This window comes from Bos indicus, chromosome 7 (assembly GCF_029378745.1).
Source record: "Bos indicus isolate NIAB-ARS_2022 breed Sahiwal x Tharparkar chromosome 7, NIAB-ARS_B.indTharparkar_mat_pri_1.0, whole genome shotgun sequence".
Classification (NCBI taxonomy): domain Eukaryota; kingdom Metazoa; phylum Chordata; class Mammalia; order Artiodactyla; family Bovidae; genus Bos; species Bos indicus.
The window spans coordinates 94,961,374-94,980,065 of record NC_091766.1 but is presented as its reverse complement, the minus strand read 5'-3'; the positions used below and the strand labels follow the sequence as shown (position 1 = coordinate 94,980,065).

Here is an 18,692-nt window from a genome sequence, read left to right as displayed (position 1 = left end):
GAATTCCATAGTCTTACTCCTGTTTTGTTTTTTTCATCCACAGTCTAGTCCCAATTACCACGAAGAAAAATACCGATGCGAGTATCTTCATAACAAGCTAGCTCACATCAAAAGACTAATAGGTGAATTTGACCAACAGCAAGCAGAGTCATGGCACTAGAGCTCTGCTTGGACCAGAAGATGTGAATAAACTTAAGCTTATTTATTTAAAATTCCAAATGAATTGCTCTCAAAATTCTAAAAAATGAAACTTTGCCTGTTGAAAGTTTCAGTATTAGTAAACTTGAGTTACCTGTTTTTTTTTCCTTGTTTTCCCATTTTACTTTGCTTCCTTGCATTTTTGAAGCTGCTTTTTCTGGTCCTTTCTTCACCTTTAAGACTTGTGTTTTTCAATAGAAATAATTTTTTTTTAGATATTGGGGATCCAGTGTCTGTACTTCAAATCAACTTTTTTCCTTAAAAACTGTGTTTGTCATTAGAAATTATTTTCTTTTCTTTTTTTTTTTTAGATATTAGGGATCCAGTGTCCACCCTTCAAAGTTACGTATATTTAAAAAAAAAAAGTAACATGCAAGGTGAAATGCTTTTGGATAAACATAAGCCTATTTTCTGACCTTTCTTAATGCGAACTCTTTGCCTTAAATGGTAGAACATTTAGAAATTTGCACAAAATACAAAAAAAAAGTTAAAACATTGTTTTGGAGGGTTAAGAAATAGAAAGGTGTGTGAGTACGCGTATAGATCTATACACACACGTGTATATATAGGCTGACTTGATCTAGAACAGGAATCGCCCTGCAAGTTAACCCCCCATTGCAATGGTTGCCTTAAGGTGTTTGCTAGTTGTGTACCTAGTGTGGTTGCTCATTAGCTGCACTGCTTCCCATTTGATTAGAGCAGTGGGAAGTACACTGTGGCCTACCAGCGTCTGAACGCGTGTGCTCGACCTGTGTGTGTGCAGAGGTGGTGTGGATGTGAGCGTGCATGGAGGAGAAAAGCTGCTACTCTCAGTAGGCCAAACGCTCAGGTGAAACAACTGACGAGTGTTACTGTAGGTGTTTTTTTTTTTTCCTGTCAAATTGCTACTTCTATCATGGAAGACAAAAAGCATTTCCATTTCAACCGTTTGTCAGCTTTATTAATGTTGGGCAAAATTGAGATGTTATGAAAATGAAACAGATCTATAGTTTTGGGGCAAAATTATAACATGAAATGTGTAGGTAACCTATTTATATACTGCTATAAAGTATTTTTTGAAGAGAGATATGCAAAGAAGCTATTACCTACATGAAATGTATATTTAAAGAATTTTTTTTTCATCCTGGGTGCCAGGAATATAAAACAGAGCGGATATATTTAACCATAACATACTGTGATTCATCAAACAGCACAAACTTTCATTTCATGGAGTTTATCTGTTGACGTTGATTTAAACTATCATTTGTTTTATCGTGTGGGAACATAAGTTATGTGGTCAAAAATATAAGGGTTTTGAACTAATGTTGATACAAGTTGTGTTGTCTTATCGTATTGTTTTTCAAAGTGCTGCCAGTTTAAAAGGGAAGCATTATGTTTACAAATATGTTTTGAAATGTTTGCCAAAATTTTGGTGGTATCTTTAATAAAGATGTTTGTCTCCAGCATCCAAAAAAATATATAACTTCGTTGTGTATCGTTGTAAACCAGAAAATGCTGGTATCCAAAAAAAACCTGAGAGAACATGTAGATGGAATTTTGTCTATGGAGTTCCAAAACATTAACAGGAAAGAGTAAATAATATGGTAAAAGTACACTATACAAAGACTACAACAAGGCCCTGTGCACTCTAACTCTAATACATTACCGCAGAAATTTGATTGCTACATAGCATGGACCTCTTAGGGAATTTGATTTTTTTTTAAGCATTGAGATCCCTGGTGCTCTTCCTTTTACCTCAGAATTGGTACAATCATTGTGTTCATTGATATCAAACTTTCAGTTGGGAAAAAAAAATAGGAAAAGAAACTTAACTGGGGATAAAGTTGGTCCTCACTTCATTATGGTGGAGTCTCCTGAGGGATTCTTCCATAGGTGATGACCTCATAGAGGTCATTTCTTAGACATCGTGGCCTTTTAATCAAAGACCGTGTGCTGCTACTTGCTGGGAGTGGTGTTTCTCAAAAGCAAGGTGCTCGGGCCACTTGCATCCCCCAAATTAGAATCTCTGGAGATGGGGCCCACATAGCCACATTTTCCTAAGTATCCTCCAAGAGACTTCTGCAAGCTAAAGTGTGAGAACCTTTGGCTTGGAAGCAACTCTAAACATTTAGGTCTCTAAATCTCAAGGTCTTGAACCGAAATTCAGCTGGTTTTTTTTTTTTTTTTAAAGCCCATCTCTCAGCAGGTGCAAATCACTTTTCCTCTCAACATCATTTGAGGCACCCTCAATTGTTTCACTGCCAGCTCTTACTTTAAAACTTGTTTACAAATAAGGCAAGCCTTCCAGTTGGTTAATTGTTGGCCCTTGGAGCTCCTACCCACCTCCATCAGCACGTCTTCTGGTTTACAAATTGGGTAACAATGGAAGCTGGAGATGCTTTCTGAAAATCCGGGATTGCACGCCCACAGACTTGACCACCTACCTATAAAAGCCTTAATTTAGATGTTTGTTGTATACATTGGGCAGATCCTTGCAAAACGTGTATCTGTCTGTCTTGCAAATTTGAGAGGTGTAAATCTCTGAATCTGCTGTTACCTGAGACTACATCTCTTTTAAAGATAGGCATAGGCCTATTAAAATATTTATATTTATAATCATCTTTCATCTCCTACTGCAAGATTTTTAGATTCTCTCAAAAAATTGCTGCAGGAATGGGTGGCCACGTAGTTACTACTCTGGTAGAATTTATTTAGGTTTTGTTTCAGTTCAGTTTTGTTTTTTGAGAGAAATAGTTAAGTGTAAAATAGCATTGTCAAGATGAGACAATGACTTATTATTTGTTCATCACATTTCACCTAAAATAATTTGAAGCACTCTTGAAGATTTTTACCAACACCCATAAATTAACTCCAGAATGAATGAGCAGCTGATTTAATACAAACCAAAAATAGCATCAAGTAGATGTGGTTTTTTTGTTTTATGTGAGGTTTCACTTCCTGCCTTGTTGCTTATGTATCTCCCTTGGAATACTTGAGAGGGGTTAATACCCTCGTAGAGATGAATGTTCAGAACTTGCTCTCACAGAAGTAATTGGTGTTGTCACTTGATATCATTGCTGCGTGCATTGATTATAAAAATCCAGTATTAACCTTCCTTCATCTCTGACTGATCTTTTAACCTTTATAGGAGTTTTCTTTCCCCTTAAAATATTTCACCTTATTCTGTCAAACAAATGCATATTTTCATGTTTGAAGCAAGGCGTTGAAATGAGGTTTAGACACAAATGGTGCATCAGTTCCGACCCTCCACATGGTTGCCTTGCCCTTCCACTAGTGTGTTCTTTGCTTCTGGAACTTGACTGAAACTCTCCAGCCAGTTGCCTTGTCTTGCTGGCCCCGTGAGTACTGAGTCACGTACGTGTGGTTTTGCCGTTGCTACTTTTAAGGTTCTTACAGTGTATCACTTGCCTAAGTGTTCTAAATCCTTCTCTTGTGTACCCGATGGGGAAAAATCAACAGCCAGCTTTGAGAGGAACCTCTTGGGAACAGTTATTAACTGACACAACTAAATGAAGGCAACAGAAGATGTTATCAGTGTCCTCTGTAACCTGAAAACTGAACAAGGCTATGAGGCTCATTTTAAAATATTTTGAAGTGTTAAAAAACCTACACATATATATCTACGCTGTTTTCGGTCGTTCCACCCAAACCGTTTTAGAAAGGTAAGATGTCGCAGGGGCTCTTCAGTTGTTAACTGAGCTCAGCAGCGATGGTGGCCCCTGTTGTTCTACACCAATTTCAGTTCAATAAAAATGTTAACTTTGCAATTCTGGTGCTCGTTTTTCCGTTGTCTCATTTCAAAGCTCTTAATTCTGTTTTGTTTTGTTTTTTAAAAAGAAATCCCACAACAGTTCTCTCTGATGCCCTAAGGTAACTGATCTTCCTGGGACAGAGACGTTACTTGCTGATGACTCTAGGAAGTAGGAACACAGAGTATTTGGTTCAGGAGCCCCTGCTGCTTGTTTTACGAGTGGAGGACATGCCCTCCAAAGGCAGCATCTACTAGGGGAACGATACTAACAGGTACCTTTTATGGAGGATCTTCCGTTGGTTATCCACTTTGTATGTACTGTCCCATTTCTCCTCACCACAACCCTGCTATCCCTATTTTATAGGCAAGGAAACTGAGGCTTTGGGTTTCCCAGGTGGCTCAGCAGTAAAAGAATCCGCCTGCAAGGCAGGAGACAACGGCTTCGATCCCTGGGCCGGGAAGATCCCCTAGAGGAGGAAATGGCAGCTGGCTCCAGTATTCTTGTTTGGGAAATCCCATGGACAGAGGAGCCTGGTGGGCTACAGTCCATGCGGTGGCAAAAGAGTCAGACAGGACTTAGCAACTAAGCAACAACAACAAACTGAGGCCTAGAGAAGGTAAGACACTTGCCTGTAAGACGAACAGCTAGTAAACGATGGCGCCTGACTCCAGAATCTGTGTTCTTAACCATATTTCCATACTGCCCCCCCCAACCCTGTATGTCAATACCTATTTAGGGTGGGGTCACTGTCACAGAGTGACAATTCCAGCAACACCCCGCAGGCTAGGCTCTTAATTCAAAGGAGACTAGAATGTGTGTGTTGGGTTGATAGCTCACTGGTGATTCTCAGGGAGTCAATTCTGTCAGAAATGATAAATTTGAAAGAAGGCCAGGATACTTTTTGAGGAAACATGTTTTCTTTATTTGTGGATGTGTACCATCTTCACAGTGGGCTATTGGAAAGAGACTGGAGGCAGTGCAGGCAGAAGGAAGAACAGGGCTACCGTCTTAGAATCACATCATCTTTTCTTCATATTGAAAGGCTGTCTCAGAGACATAACAGGCTCCAGCTCTAAGGGGAATCCAGTGTGAATCAGACATAAGACCCTTCTGGTTGGAGCCTTAACATGCAGTTTCTCCAGGTTTTCTGAAGGAAATGGAGGAGGAAGGGAAGCAAGCGTCCATTGAGCACTAGTATTAAACACCCAGAATGGTCCCTGCCAGCCATGATTCTGGTTGGTTTACGAGGCGCCTCAGGGAGGAATGAGGCTCCCAATGGTATAATTATTTCAACAGCCCTCCCTCCCCCACTGGACACTGGACATTGTACTTGTCTTTTGAGTTCAACTTTTTTCCCCAGCTATAGACTGAAGTGACTCAGCAGCAGAGTGAAAATATGCCTTCTTACCAGGGTATGGAAGAGGCTCAGTTGTTTGCAAAGCACTTGGGAATTCTGAAAACCAGCAATCTGCTGAATGCAACAGGGGAGAGTTTGAGTATTTTCCTAGACCAGGGTGAGTCTGTTCTGATTGCAAAGGGGACAAAAGTTGAGAGAAGCTTAAGGTTTCAAGGTGGAGTGTGTGAGGTTTTATTAAATGGCGACCTACATGGACCTGCCCCACTGGTTTTACCTTCCTGAGACTGGGGCGGGAGGCAGGCCGTGGCAGTAGGTGGTTCTGATATTTTGTGATTGCCTAATCCTCCAGTTGGGGTCAGATGAATCTGCGGTGCGATGGGGGAGATGATATTATTGACACCTCCTGCCTGGTTTATTCTGTGGGGGCCGGGCTGGTTTGCCTTACTGTAATTAGATACTTGGGACAATTTGGGCATCTGGAGATGAGTGGTAAGAATTCCTTATCTGTTCTGTGAAATAGAGTTCTTGCTAAAGATTGAGCCCATATAATTGGTCACCAGGTTTGAACTCGAAAGTTGGGGCTTCTAAAAAAAAAAGGCTGACCACTTTACTATACTTCATGGACTCCAGGGGGCTGACAGAATCCACTGTGGTATAAATAGGCCATGTGATCTAGCAGTCTCATCTGCTCCATGCTAGGCACACTGGCCTGCCTTCAGTTCTCCAGGAGCCCCTGCCCCTCCCATCCGAGCCTTTACTTAGTACTTGGAGTCCATTCTGCACTCCCACCTCCACCCCCGTTCCCTCACTTAGCTACATCCTCCTCACCTTTAAAGTGCATATGTGTGCGTGTGCACAGTTACTGCATCGTGTCCGACTCTTTGAGACCCCATGGACTGCAGCCTGCCAGGCTCCTCTGTCCATGGGTCGCCCCTTAAACATCACTTCCTCCAGGATGCATTCTCTGACTTCTCAGACTAACTTGCGTCATCTTGGTGTATGTTCTCTTTCATCTTATTCTTTGTGGCATTTATCACAATTATGAAACAGTGAGAGACTTGATTTTGGGGGGCTCTGAAATCACTGCAGATGGTGACTGCAGTAATTAAAAGATGCTTGCTCCTTGGAAGAAAAGCTATGATCAACCTAGACAGCATATTAAAAAGCAGAGACATTACTTTACCAACAAAGGTCCATCTAGTCAAAGCTATGATTTTCCCAGTAGTCATATATGGATGTGAGAATTAGACTATAAAGAAAGCTGAGCACTGAAGAATTGATGCTTTTGAGCTGTGGTGTTGGAGAAGACTCTTGAGAGTCCCTTGGAATGCAAGGAGATCCAACCAGTCCATCCTAAAAGAGATGGGTCCTGAATATTCATTGGAAGGACTGATGCTAAAGCTGAAACTCCAATACTTCGGCCACCTGATGCGAAGAACTGACTCACTGGAAAAGACTGATGCTGGGAAAGATTGAAGGTGGGAGGAGAAGGGGACGACAGAGGATGAGATGGTTGGATGGCATCACCAACTCGATGGACATGAGTTTGAGTAAGCTCCAGGAGTTGGTGATGGACACTGGCATGCTGCAGTCCATGGAGTTGCAAAGAGTCAGACACGACTGAGCAACTGAACTGAACTGTGTTATTAAATAAACAAGTTCCATGAGAGTAGAGACTGCCTTGTTCACGGGTGCGAACAAGGGTCTCCAGCTGAGTCTCCAGCTCCCAGCCTGGTGCCTGGCATATAGAAGGGGCTCAATAGAAATTAACTGAAAGAATGAACGAGGCAGGCTATTCATATATGTCACTTAAAATTCATGTGGCCAGAGGACTTGGATTACTGCAAAAGCCTGCTGTATCATTCAGGTTTGTGTGCGTTGCCACTATATCATCCCAAAGTCATCATTTAGGAATGAGTTGCTGATAGCACACTGATTTTACTTTGGGAATCCCTTTGCCATGATTAACGAACGGGACACCTTCAAAGGGTACAGCTCTTTCCAACACTGGCATTCATACCTCTAGTCACCTCTGGAATTTGAACATCTCAATGGCCTATATTGGCTTGGAACATAAAATGAGATGGTTTAGAAAGTTACCTTAATTGTTTATCAAAACTGGCAGGTTCTGGCTTCACTTCCAAATTTCAGTAGCTTTTCTCCCACTTCTCAGGGAGAGGGCGGCAGTCTGAGCATCTCTAGACTAATGTTTCTTGAAATTTGACATGTGCTTTTTACTGGCCTTTTTAGTGCCTGGCACTAACATAACTTTCCAAGCAGTAGACATTTTGAGGATAATCAAAGGACTTTGGGATTCCTGTAAGGACAGAGCTAGCTGGGCCTGTCTAGGGCACCTAGAACAAACAACCATCTTCATTTTGTAGATGATGAAAATTTTAACTGGCAGCCACCAGAGCAGGAGACCCTGGGAGCTCACATTCTTCCTGAGGAGGCCGAGAACAGCCCAGCATCCACTGCTGGGAAGTGACAGGAAGACGGGGAGGAGAGGAAAGTGCCGAACAAGAAGCCACAGAACCAGCAGTGCAGAGCACGAAGTCCAGCTGCAGAGCACCAGCCAGTCTGCAAAGCCATCCAGCCTCAGCTTCCCACTGAGTGGAACAGTACTGCCTCAGAGGGTTGTGATAGTATATATCTAGAGCTGTGCTCGGCAGCTAGTAAGTTTTCTGTTGTTGTTTTTTGGTTTTTTTGCTGTTTATTTTCTAATTGCCTCCCCAGTGACTCAGCCGGTAAAGAACCTGTTTGGCAATGCAGGAGACGCAAGAGATGCGGGTTCGAGCCCTGGGTCAGGAAGATCCCCTGGAGAAGGGAATGGCAACCCACTCCAGTATTCTTGCGGGAAAATGACATGGGCAGAGGAGCCTGGCGGGCTACAGTCCATGCGGTCTCAAAGAGTCGGACACGACTGAAGCAACTAACTCTTATTTTCTAATTATTTCTTTCCATCTTTTATTTCGACCTGTGGCGGGGGTGGGGGTGGAGGGCAGGTCTTATGGCCACGTACCTGACAAAGCAGCAGCCAGCCAGAACTGAAAACCCTCTGAGATTTTTGCATAACAGTAACTGAGCCCCTGTGGTAGAGAAACACAACCTAGAGCATTTCAAAGTCTCTGCTCCTGAGTGCCCTGCAAAACAAGCTTTCTCAGTGAACCTTTTCAAGCACCAAGTTAGCATCTCTTCACATCCCGACTACCAGTCTCTCAGATGCGGTGCGGATGTGTGTATTCCAAACTAAAGCTTCACTTTTAACATCCTCTATTAATTTTCTTTTCCACATGTTTTCATCGGGGAGCGTTTTTAAAAAGAGCCTTGTATACAAGTCTAAATGCTTCTCATCAACTAGTTACCAGAGGGGGTTGACACGGTTCATTTTGGCTACGAGGCTTTGGGGAAAAGGCTCTTGAGAAAATGACTCTCTCAGGCCTGCAGACTTGCCCGTCCCCTCTCAAGGAATAGAGTTCAATTTAAGGCAGCCTTGTCAAAGGGGTTGCCAAGAGGGTCTCCAGGGCTCTCGCTGCCACCTGAGCTACAAACTCTGCAGCTGAGAACAGCTGTAAGGGGGCACTGGGGACTGCTGGCAAAGTGCCTCCCGTCTCTCCCCATTTTCCCTTCCCCTCCTGCCCCTGTTGACGAGGCTTTATGCTGCCATAGCCAATTATCACCACCCACCTGCTCTTCCCTTAACTCACTGTTCTCATCCCAGTGATCTGTCATGGCTCCTCCCTTCTGCTAACTTGCATGTCCTATCTCTTTGATGAAAGACGTCTCCGCTTACCAATAGAAGTTCCAAACCAACAAGCAAGACATGCAGACTCTGGAAGTTAAAGTTCCTTGCAGGATAGACAGCAGCATAGCACATGGAGTCCCTACCTGCCAGGGCCAAGCCCTGGTTCTGACATTTACCCATCTCGCCCAGGGCAACTCGCCTACAGTCCTGAATCTTCCTTCCGTCATCCCCGGTGAGTTAGGACACTATCTAACTTGGTTAGATACCCCGGTTATGTAAGGCTGAAATGGTTACATAAGGATGGTTATATAAGGTTATGTACCATGGTGTATTCAGAATGACATAAGAGATTGTTGCCTCCAACTAGAGGGACTGGTGGGCCGGTCCCACGTACCTACTTTCATGGCTGTTTCTCTGTCCCCAGAGATGAAAGCTCTGGCAGGTCTAATTCCTCTAGGACAGTGCATCTTAGACGAGAAGCCCTGGGGTCACCTTCAGCGTAGGTTTCATGTTGGTAACCAGGAAGTCCAGTCTGCTATCACAGCCAAAATTCTGCAATGCATTTAACATGAACGCTTCTCTGCTCTGCTAGCTTATGCCTGCTTTAGGGGGGAAGCCAAATGCTTCTCGCCACCTGGCCCCCTCCTCCCACCTCTCAGTTCCCCCCCGACTGCATCCCCAGGGTTAAAGAAGCAGAGGGCAGGGAGGAGGTGTAAGGGGGAACCTATTTGTCCTTGGCTTGCTCTAGGCACTGTCAGAGCCAGGCCCAGGGGCCTGGGACAGCGCCCCGCCGGGCCCTCCAGCCTCTCCTCCGGAGCTCTCAGAGCATCTCTGCCGGCCCTCCAGGAGCACAGCCCCTGCCCACTCCTTCAGGCAGGAAGCCAGCAGCTTAGAGCCCTTTCAGAAGACCCAAACCGACATGCCAGCTAGAGGTGCTGTGTTTGGTCTTTCATCACCCTCGCAGCCCAGCCACACACACAGATCAGCACTTTGGGCCCTGCAGCCTTCACAAGCGCAGAGACTTCCAAACGCATAGCTCCCCTCTGCTGTAGGTCCGGGGGAGTTTTCAGACATAAATCAGTTTCCAACCCCCTCTGTGTCCTCTTGGCTTGCAGAGTCACAAATCAAGTTTTCTTTTTAACTTTCCTGGAGTGCGATTACATGTAAAAAGCTGTATATATTTAATGCGTACAACTCAGTGAGTTTGAGGATAAGTGTGTACACTGCTGAAGCCATCAAGGCCACAAACACGTCCATCACCTCCCAAAGTCTCCTCTTGCCCCCTTTATTATAGTCATTTGTGTGTGTACATGCATGGAATAAGAATACCTAATATGGTATCTGCCCTCTTAGCAAATTTTATGTAATACGTACCATTAGCTGTAGGCACTCTGCTGTGTAGTGGATCTCAGAACTTCTCTTGCATTGCCGAAGCCATGTTGCCTCTGGCCATCACCTCTCCACCTCCACCCCCATCCCAGGCCCTGGTAACCGCCACTCTACTCTGCCTCTATGAGTCTGACTATTGTAGATTCCACATACAAGTGAGAAAACAAAGAATCTGTCTTGCTCTGACTGATTTCATTCCGCATAATGTCCTCCAGGTCCATTCATGTTCTCACAAATGGAAAGACTTCTTGTTTAAGGCCGACGAATCCTCCCCTGCGTGTACACACCGCATTTTCTTTGCCCATTCATTCGTCTGTGAGCATCCCGGTCATTTCCCTGTCTCAGCTATCACAAAAGTGTTGCAATGAACATGGGTGTGCAGGTATCTCTGTGAACTTTTTAATACTTTCCATCCCTTTGGGCAAACATCCAGAAGTGGGATTGCTGGGCCATATGATAGTTCTATTTATAATTTTTTAAGGAACTTCCATACTGTTTTCCATAGTGGCGACACTAATTTGCATTCCCACCAACAGTGTACCAGGTTCCCTTTTCTCTGTATCTTTGCCAACATCTAAGTGATCTCCACTAAGCCACTCTCAGTCCATGGGGAGGGGAGGCACACTCTCAACTCTTCACAGAAGGCCTCTGATTTCCCATGTCGGCTGACTTCTCAGCATCAACCCCTTCTGCCATTGAGGGGCCAGGAGCTATAGGGAACAAGACTGGGTTTTCTGATAACCTCCTCTACAAGCCCAGCATCTTGCTTTATGCCATAGGGGTAGATGCCATCTATCATCTTGCTGTCAGAACCCTGTCATATACACACAGGAGCTCCTCCACCACAGAACTCACGCTTTCATCCAACAAAGTTATGTGCACCTGGGCACTGGGCTAGGTGGTGGGAAGGTACCACTGAACAGGACAAATGCAAACTGCACAAATTATTTCATTCCAGTGTGGTAAAGGCTGCAAAATAAAAGGGTATCTCTGAGAGTGAGGAATAAGGGGACATGGGGTAGTGAGGGAAAGGGGCAAGGCCTTCTGGAGAACTGGCATTAAGGATGAGGAAGAGAAGGTACCAGGAAGAGAGAACACATCCGAAAGGCCCCAAGAAGAAGGCCTTAAGCATCGCTCACTGATTGCACGCTCATGCAAATTGCTTCTCATTAACAAGCACCACCATTTAGGGTCTTGCTTTTCTGCTGCTGAATGTTGAGCTTTAAGCCAACTTTTTCACTCTCCTCTTTCACTTTCATCAAGAGGCTCTTGATTCTTCACTTTCTGCCATAAGGATGGTGTCATCTGCATATCTGAGGTTAGTGATATTTCAATAACTTTTGAAAGTTATTGTTTTAAGCCACGATATTCTGAATGTTGGCTTAAAGCTCAACATTCAGAAAACTAAGGTCATCACATCTAGTCCCATCACTTCATGGCAAATAGATGGGGAAATAATGGAAACAGTGAGAGACTTTATTTTGGGGGGCTCCAAAGTCACTGCAGATGGTGACTGCAGCCATGAAATTAAAAGATGCTTGCTCCTTGGAAGAAAAGTTATGACCAACCTAGACAGCATATTAAAAAGCAGAGACATTATTTTGCCAACAAAGGTCTGTCTAGTCAAAGCTATGGTTTTTCCAGTGGTCATGTATGGATGTGAGAGTTGGACTGTGAAGAAAGCTGAGCACTGAAGAACAGATGCTTTTGAACTGTGGTGTTGGAGAAGACTCTTGAGAGTCCCTTGGACTGCAAGGAGATCCAACCAGTCCATCCTAACGGAAATAAGTCCTGAATCTTCATTGGAAGGACTGATGTTGAACCTGAAACTCCAATATTTTGGCCACCAGATGCAAAGAGCTGACTCATTGGAAAAGACCCTGATGCTGGGAAAGATTGAAAGCGTGAGGAGAAGGGGATGACAGAGGATGAGATGGTTGGATGGCATCGCTGACTCAATGGACATGAATTTGAGCAAGCTCTGGGAGTTGGTGATGGACAGGGAGGCCTGGCGTACTGCAGTCCATGGGGTCACAAAGAGTTGGACATGACTGAGTGACTGAACTGAACTGAACTATCTGTTGCTGAACTTGGTTCTTTCCATTGCAGCTTTGCCCATGCTAAGCAATTCTGGGGAGATAACACCCAGAAAGGCCCGGACATGGTTCCCTCCTGAGGTGCAGTCACTGGAGGTTATTGCCTCTCAGAGGCATCTGAGTACTTGATGTTCCTTCCTGGGGGCCTCCTCCTGCTGCTACTACATTCTGAGGAAAGTTTCCAAAATTGAGAGACACCGATTGAGTGGCCAATGGCTCCCCAACCGGTCCATGAGCTTTCACAGGGGAAGGTGTGGGCTGGGGAGAAACAGTGACTGCCTTTCCCAGGAACTGGGGAGCCTACCGTCTCCCCTGAGGCTGGAGGCTGGTGCAGAACAAGCACAGGGAGCCAAGGCCAGCAGGTACCTGCCGCCGAGGGGAGGCATCTGGGGAGACGGCAAGAAGTCTTGGCCATGATGACAGAGCCCTATCAGCCAGAGGCAGTTTCTCTGTGGAAAAAAAGAAATAACATCCATACTACTGAAACTGCCAGCCCATTCTCTCTGTTGTCAGCAGTCAGGGAAAGCATCTGTGGTGTGACTCTAACAAAGCAGTTGGTGGGCAAGCAGGATATGAAACAAGAGTGCAGAGAGAGAGAGATCCCAAAAGGTCGGGGAAGCTGAAAAAGGCGCTTCAGACAATAAAATGAGGTAAAGCAGGGAGGCGAGGGGGCTATTTGCTTAAAGCCCACTTTACAATGGACAACGCTTTGTGCCTTGTCCAGGCTCTTCAGCAGGTGTCCTCGATGAGTCCTCCCCTTAAACCCTTTAAAGCATGAAGTGGGACATCCCTGCAAGAACAGGCCAGAGGGTCAGGTGGCATCATGTCTAGGACAGGAACGGAACTCTTGCCTTTCCCAGCTGACACCCTGAGTGCCCCCCACGTCCTGCCAGTGCTCCTTGTCTCCCAGACTTGGTGCTGATCCCCCAAATTTACCTGGTGACATGGGTGCCCCAGGTCTCCTTGGAACTGTCTTTCCTCTAAGAGTCCTGGAGTAAACCTCTTTTTACAGGACGTAAGATATCCATTTCCCTAGCTGAGCTCTGGGCCAGCTATTTTCCATTGCCTGGGCTCCTTCAACCAGGCAAACGCCTCAGTCTGCTCTTTGAAACCCAGCCTTCTGCTCTGTTAACCCCACCCTTGAGTTTGGGCCATTCCACAGATCACTGATGGTGCCCCCCGGCATCCTCCACTATCTCAACCATCCCCTCCACCTGTATTCTGCCCAGAGGTGGGGTGCGCTCCATCACAGTCAGACCAAGTGCCCACCTAAGTGGAAACAGAATCTTAAGGGACTCTTCCAAGCAAATCAGTTTCACCAGATAGCTTTCTAACTCACTGACCATAACTGGTCATTCAACAAAAAATCACTTTGTCCTTTATCTTTCCTTTTGTTGAGGGAAAAAAAAAAGAGTCATTTATACCTTTACAAAAATTTCAAACAGCACCTAGTAAATAACGTACAAAGTAGAAGACCCCTGTTCTCATTCCCCTGCTCTAAGCCCCAAAAGGCGCTGCAAAGGGTACATATTCATACACAGTTTTTCCTTCTGTTCAAATAGGATATCGAACTGTAGGCCTGCAGCTTAATTTTTTTTACTTAACAACATGACTTGCACATCATTCCATTTTAATCCCTGTTGAAGCCTTTCATTCTTTTTAAGAGTTGCATGGTATTCCACTGTTTTATCATAATTTTATAGTTTAATCACTCCTGGGTGAGATTCAGATTATTCCTGGTAGTGAAAAACTAAAATCATTACCAACAATAGCCAGATAAATTCTTTTTTCAACTGGTCAGTATCCCCCCTGACAAAACTCAACCTTGCCCCCACTCATTAAATCCTCTTAAAGCATGAGAAAGCCATAAAATACAAAGACTGTTTACAGGATGTTCAGAAATAATTTACAAATGTAAAACTTTTAAATATTGTGCATCAATTTCTAAAAAATGATCAAGGATATTTTGTTTCTCGATTTCAGCAACCTTGGATGCTGTGAATAAGGAGAGAAGAAAAATGCAAATTTCCCTACTGACAATTCTGGGCTATTACATCATATAATATGCTGCATTGTATGTTTATTTTATATGTTTAGCATTTAAAATAGTTATTACATTCTGTTCTTGAACCATAATTTTGCATGCATCTGGTTTAGCTCTACTAAATGGATTTAAGACTCCATCTCAGTCTTCTGACACTACACCTTCCTGAGACTTAATTTTGATTCATCCTGTGGCTAACCAGATTGCATTGTCCACTTTTCTCTATAATTGAGTATCTCTGTCGAGAAATCTGAAGTCAGCCTACTCTTTCCCTCCTTATAGGAAATTTGATTTTTCTGTCTAGATGCCTAGGAATTCTTACATTGTCCTTAGATTTCAGTAGCTTGACTCACTCTGTCATTGTGTTGATTACTCTATTGTCAGCTTTTTTCCTCTGAAATCTCTTCATCGGCAAAATCAGATCATACTTTGTATCAGTGGAGTTTTATTTTTGACATTTGTATTTCCTGCTGCATTTGTTCTGGTCTCTACTTCAGGGATACCACTACCCTCAGATACTGACTGGCTGTTGGCTGTCTTTAATAACTGCTATCTTCCTTCTATTTAATTTCATTTATTTGTTTTTTTTTTTTTTAATCCTGTAAATGCTATTTTATTCTCTCTAATCTGACCTCTGCACTGCTGAATATGTTTTCAACATCTGTTCTAATGTGGTTCTCATTTCTAGGATGTTTTTATTATCTTCAATTTCTTTCATAACTCTTAACTCACTTTAAATTCAGTTCAGTAGCTCAGTCGTGTCCAACTCTTTGCAACCCCATGGACTGCAGCATGCCAGGCCTCCCTGTCCATCACCAACTTCCGGAGTTTCCTCAAACTCATGTCCATTGAGTCGGTGATGCCATCCAACCATCTTATCCTCTGTCATCCCCTTCTCCTCCCGCCTTCAATCTTTCCCAGCATTGGGGTCTTTTCAAATGAGTCAGTTCTTCTCATCAGGTGGCCAAAGTATTGGAGTTTCAGCTTCAACATCAGTCCTTCCAGTGAAGATTCAGGACTGATTTTCTTTAGGATGGACTGGTTGGATCTCCTTGCTGTCCAAGGGACTCTCCAGAGTCTTCTCCAACACCACAGCTCAAAAGCATCAAATCTTCGGCACTCAGCTTTCTTTACAGTCCAACTCTCACATCCATACATGACCGCTGGAAAAACCATAGCTTTGACTAGACAGACCTTTGTCGGCAAAGTAATGTCTCTGCTTTTTAATATGCTGTCTAGGTTGGTCATAGCTTTTCTTCCAAGGAGCAAGCATTTTTTAATTTCATGTTTGCAGTCACTATCTGCAGTAACTTTGGAGCCCAAAATAATAAAGTCTGTCACTGTTTCCACTGTTTTCCCATCTATTTGCCATGAAATGATGGGATCAGATGCCACGATCTTAGTTTTCTGAACTTACTTTTCCTTATTCTTCTTTGATCTCTTTTTTATTCTCGAATCATTTTTAAAAGACGTGTTTTTCTTTTATTTCTTTGGGAGAAGAGGTAAATGTGCATCTGAGATTCTGTGGTTCGCTGGGATAATTCTTTTGAACAGCAGTCTTCATCTGCATTATGATCATTGAGTTTCTTTCCTCCTTTTCACTTCTTTTTAAATTTGCTCTTGGTCTTACTAGTATGCCTCAGTCTGCATGGAAACACGGACTTTGCTCTGAAGGGAATGCTGTTCTGTCAGGGCTGGAGAGGAGGGTGAATATGGAGAGGAGTCGTGGGTAAGCTAGGGCAGCTGCAGGTTTCACACTGGGTCTGATTCAACAGACTCGAGTAGTTTGGCCACAGTCATCGTATTCTGTGACCTCCCTCGTAAGGGAGTCCCCTAAGCCCGACGTCAGGAAGGATGGTGAGAGACTGTGGCCCTTGAAGACTGTGGCTTTTGTTTAGTTGTTTACATCTATTTGTAGTTCCTTGTTTGACTCTCATCAGCCACTGCAAAACTGGCTGCCATTACCACTGAGTCATCCTCTCCGCTTCGCCTCCTCAATAGGAATTCTATTGAGGGGGAAATAAATATGTCTTGCCCAATAGTGTCCTTCCATCTGACTCACCATCCTCTCTTCTCTACTATGAAGAACAACCCCCACACACAGTGCATTTTTCTTGTGTCCCAACCCCACCTTCAGTCCTTGGTCTGAGGAAAGGAGCATCACCTGGGCCCCTTCCAGCTTTGAGAGGAATCTGAATCCTAACTGGAACCCAGAAGGTGTGTCTCAGCTCTCTACAGCCTCCCTTGACTCAGTCCTGATTCACTAATCTTGGCAGATAATGTGAGTTTGAGATTTTGGCTGTTTCCAAGTTTCGTTGCAAATGGACTTCTTCTATCAAAATTTCATCCTTTTACATTTCATCCCTTTTGTAGGTTTCATGGAAGGGGGTAAAGAATATATAACATGGGTAAGATGAGATATCTCTAAGCAACAACAGTATTAATTAAAGGCATTAAATGGGGTCGGTGAATGGTCACCATTATTATGACGGTGATAATGATGATCAAAGCCACTATGGAGGGACTTCCCTGATGGTCCAGTGGTTAAGACTCCACACTCCCAATGCAGGGGGCCTGGGTTTGATCCCTGGTCAGGGAACCAGGTCCCACATGCCGCAACTAAGAGGTCACACCCCACAACTAAAAAGATCGTGCATGCTACAACTAAGACCCTGCACAGCCAAATAAGTGAATTTTTTTTTAAAGGCACTATGGAGAGTGTGACCATGCCCTTTGAAGGCATGATAAAAGTTAAAAGGAAAGAGAAGAAATGATGAACCACATTTATCCTAAGTAACCTGAGGTAGGGGGTTAGGATGACAAGACAGCGGGCTTTTCAATACAGATATGGGCTCACCTCTCGGGTGGTACAATTACTTTATGCCCTCAATGAAATCACTCCTCTCTGACCGTCAGTTTTCTGTTCGTTCAAATGCTCAATATCTCCAGTCTGTTGTCAGAATCAAGTGGAATAATGCAGGCCAAAGTCCCTACACAGTGCCCAGCTCATAGTAGCTATTTCATAAATGTTTATTTTCTTTCTGAATTAACTCCACTTGTTTATTACGCTTCATCCTTTGATTGCCATATTTATGCTGCCGTATTAACTATTTAATACAAAGGAAGATTTTGTTTTAAAGATGAATGTGCTTATCAACCTGTGTTTATTACAGCTATTATGTAATTGTATAACTCAACGATATCACTGCTCTACGAACCTTATCTCTAAAAGTATTAGTCTGACTCTTTGCAACCCAATGGACTATAGCCCACCAGGCTCCTCTGTCTATGGAATTCTCCAGGCAAGAATATTGGAGTGGGTAGCCATTCCCTTTTCCAGGGGATCTTCCTGCTCCAGGGATACAACCCAGAGTTCCTGCATTTCAGGCAGATTCTTTACCTGGTCTGGGCCACCAGCTGTCAACTAATATAAAGCTGGTATAAGGAAATGGTATTACCATGATGTACACTTTATCTTATATCTTGTCTTTTAAACAGAAATTCTAACCCCTTCTTTGAGAGGGAGATGCCTGTAACAGATTTGAACTGGCTTTACCCTGGTGCATACTTAGACAATTTCTCTACTGATTCAAGGTCATCTCTCTGAGAATATTTAGCATCTGCTTGAGGCTGGCTTAGAACCTTGCCAGTGTTTTCCACAGAGGCGCAATATTATACACATAAAAAGAAAATAGGTCAGAATCCTCTGTAGTTGTGCTGCCTGGCTCCTCAGCTAAAGGTCACTCTTAATCCTCCTGCAGCTCCCAGAATGCAGTGTGCAATGTTTTGTTTTGTTTTAATATTCCAGGAAGGAAATGGCTTCCTTAAAGAAAACCAGGGAACACATTTTTTTCTCTTGAGTGCAAAGGACCCCCAAGTGGTTCACAATTCCATTTAAAACCCTGCAAAGTTGAGTTCTGGGGAAAATTCAAGATGGTATTTTTCCTATAGTTAAATTCTGAGACCACATCCCTGGATAGAACCTTGGCTGGGACTTTCACCATCATTGTTCTGAGAAAGGGGATGGAAAATGGAGAGGACTCCAGGGCCAGGGTCACCACACACAAGCACAGAGAACAGCAGTAGCGTGGCCTGAGAGTTTCTGAGCTGG

The 18,692-nt window shown here is 43.8% G+C and overlaps 1 protein-coding gene across 2 annotated transcripts in view; it reads left to right on the top strand.

Moving 5' to 3' along the window:
- The window catches only part of ELL2 (elongation factor for RNA polymerase II 2), a 73,852-nt gene extending 69,887 nt beyond the window's left edge, over positions 1-3,965 (top strand). For both annotated transcript variants that reach the window (XM_070794056.1, XM_019965437.2), the window contains one exon: positions 44-3,965. In XM_070794056.1, the coding sequence (XP_070650157.1) occupies positions 44-160 (117 nt within the window). In that variant the 3' untranslated portion in view covers positions 161-3,965. The remainder of the gene's footprint in view (positions 1-43) is intronic.
- The last annotated feature ends 14,727 nt before the right edge of the window (positions 3,966-18,692 follow it).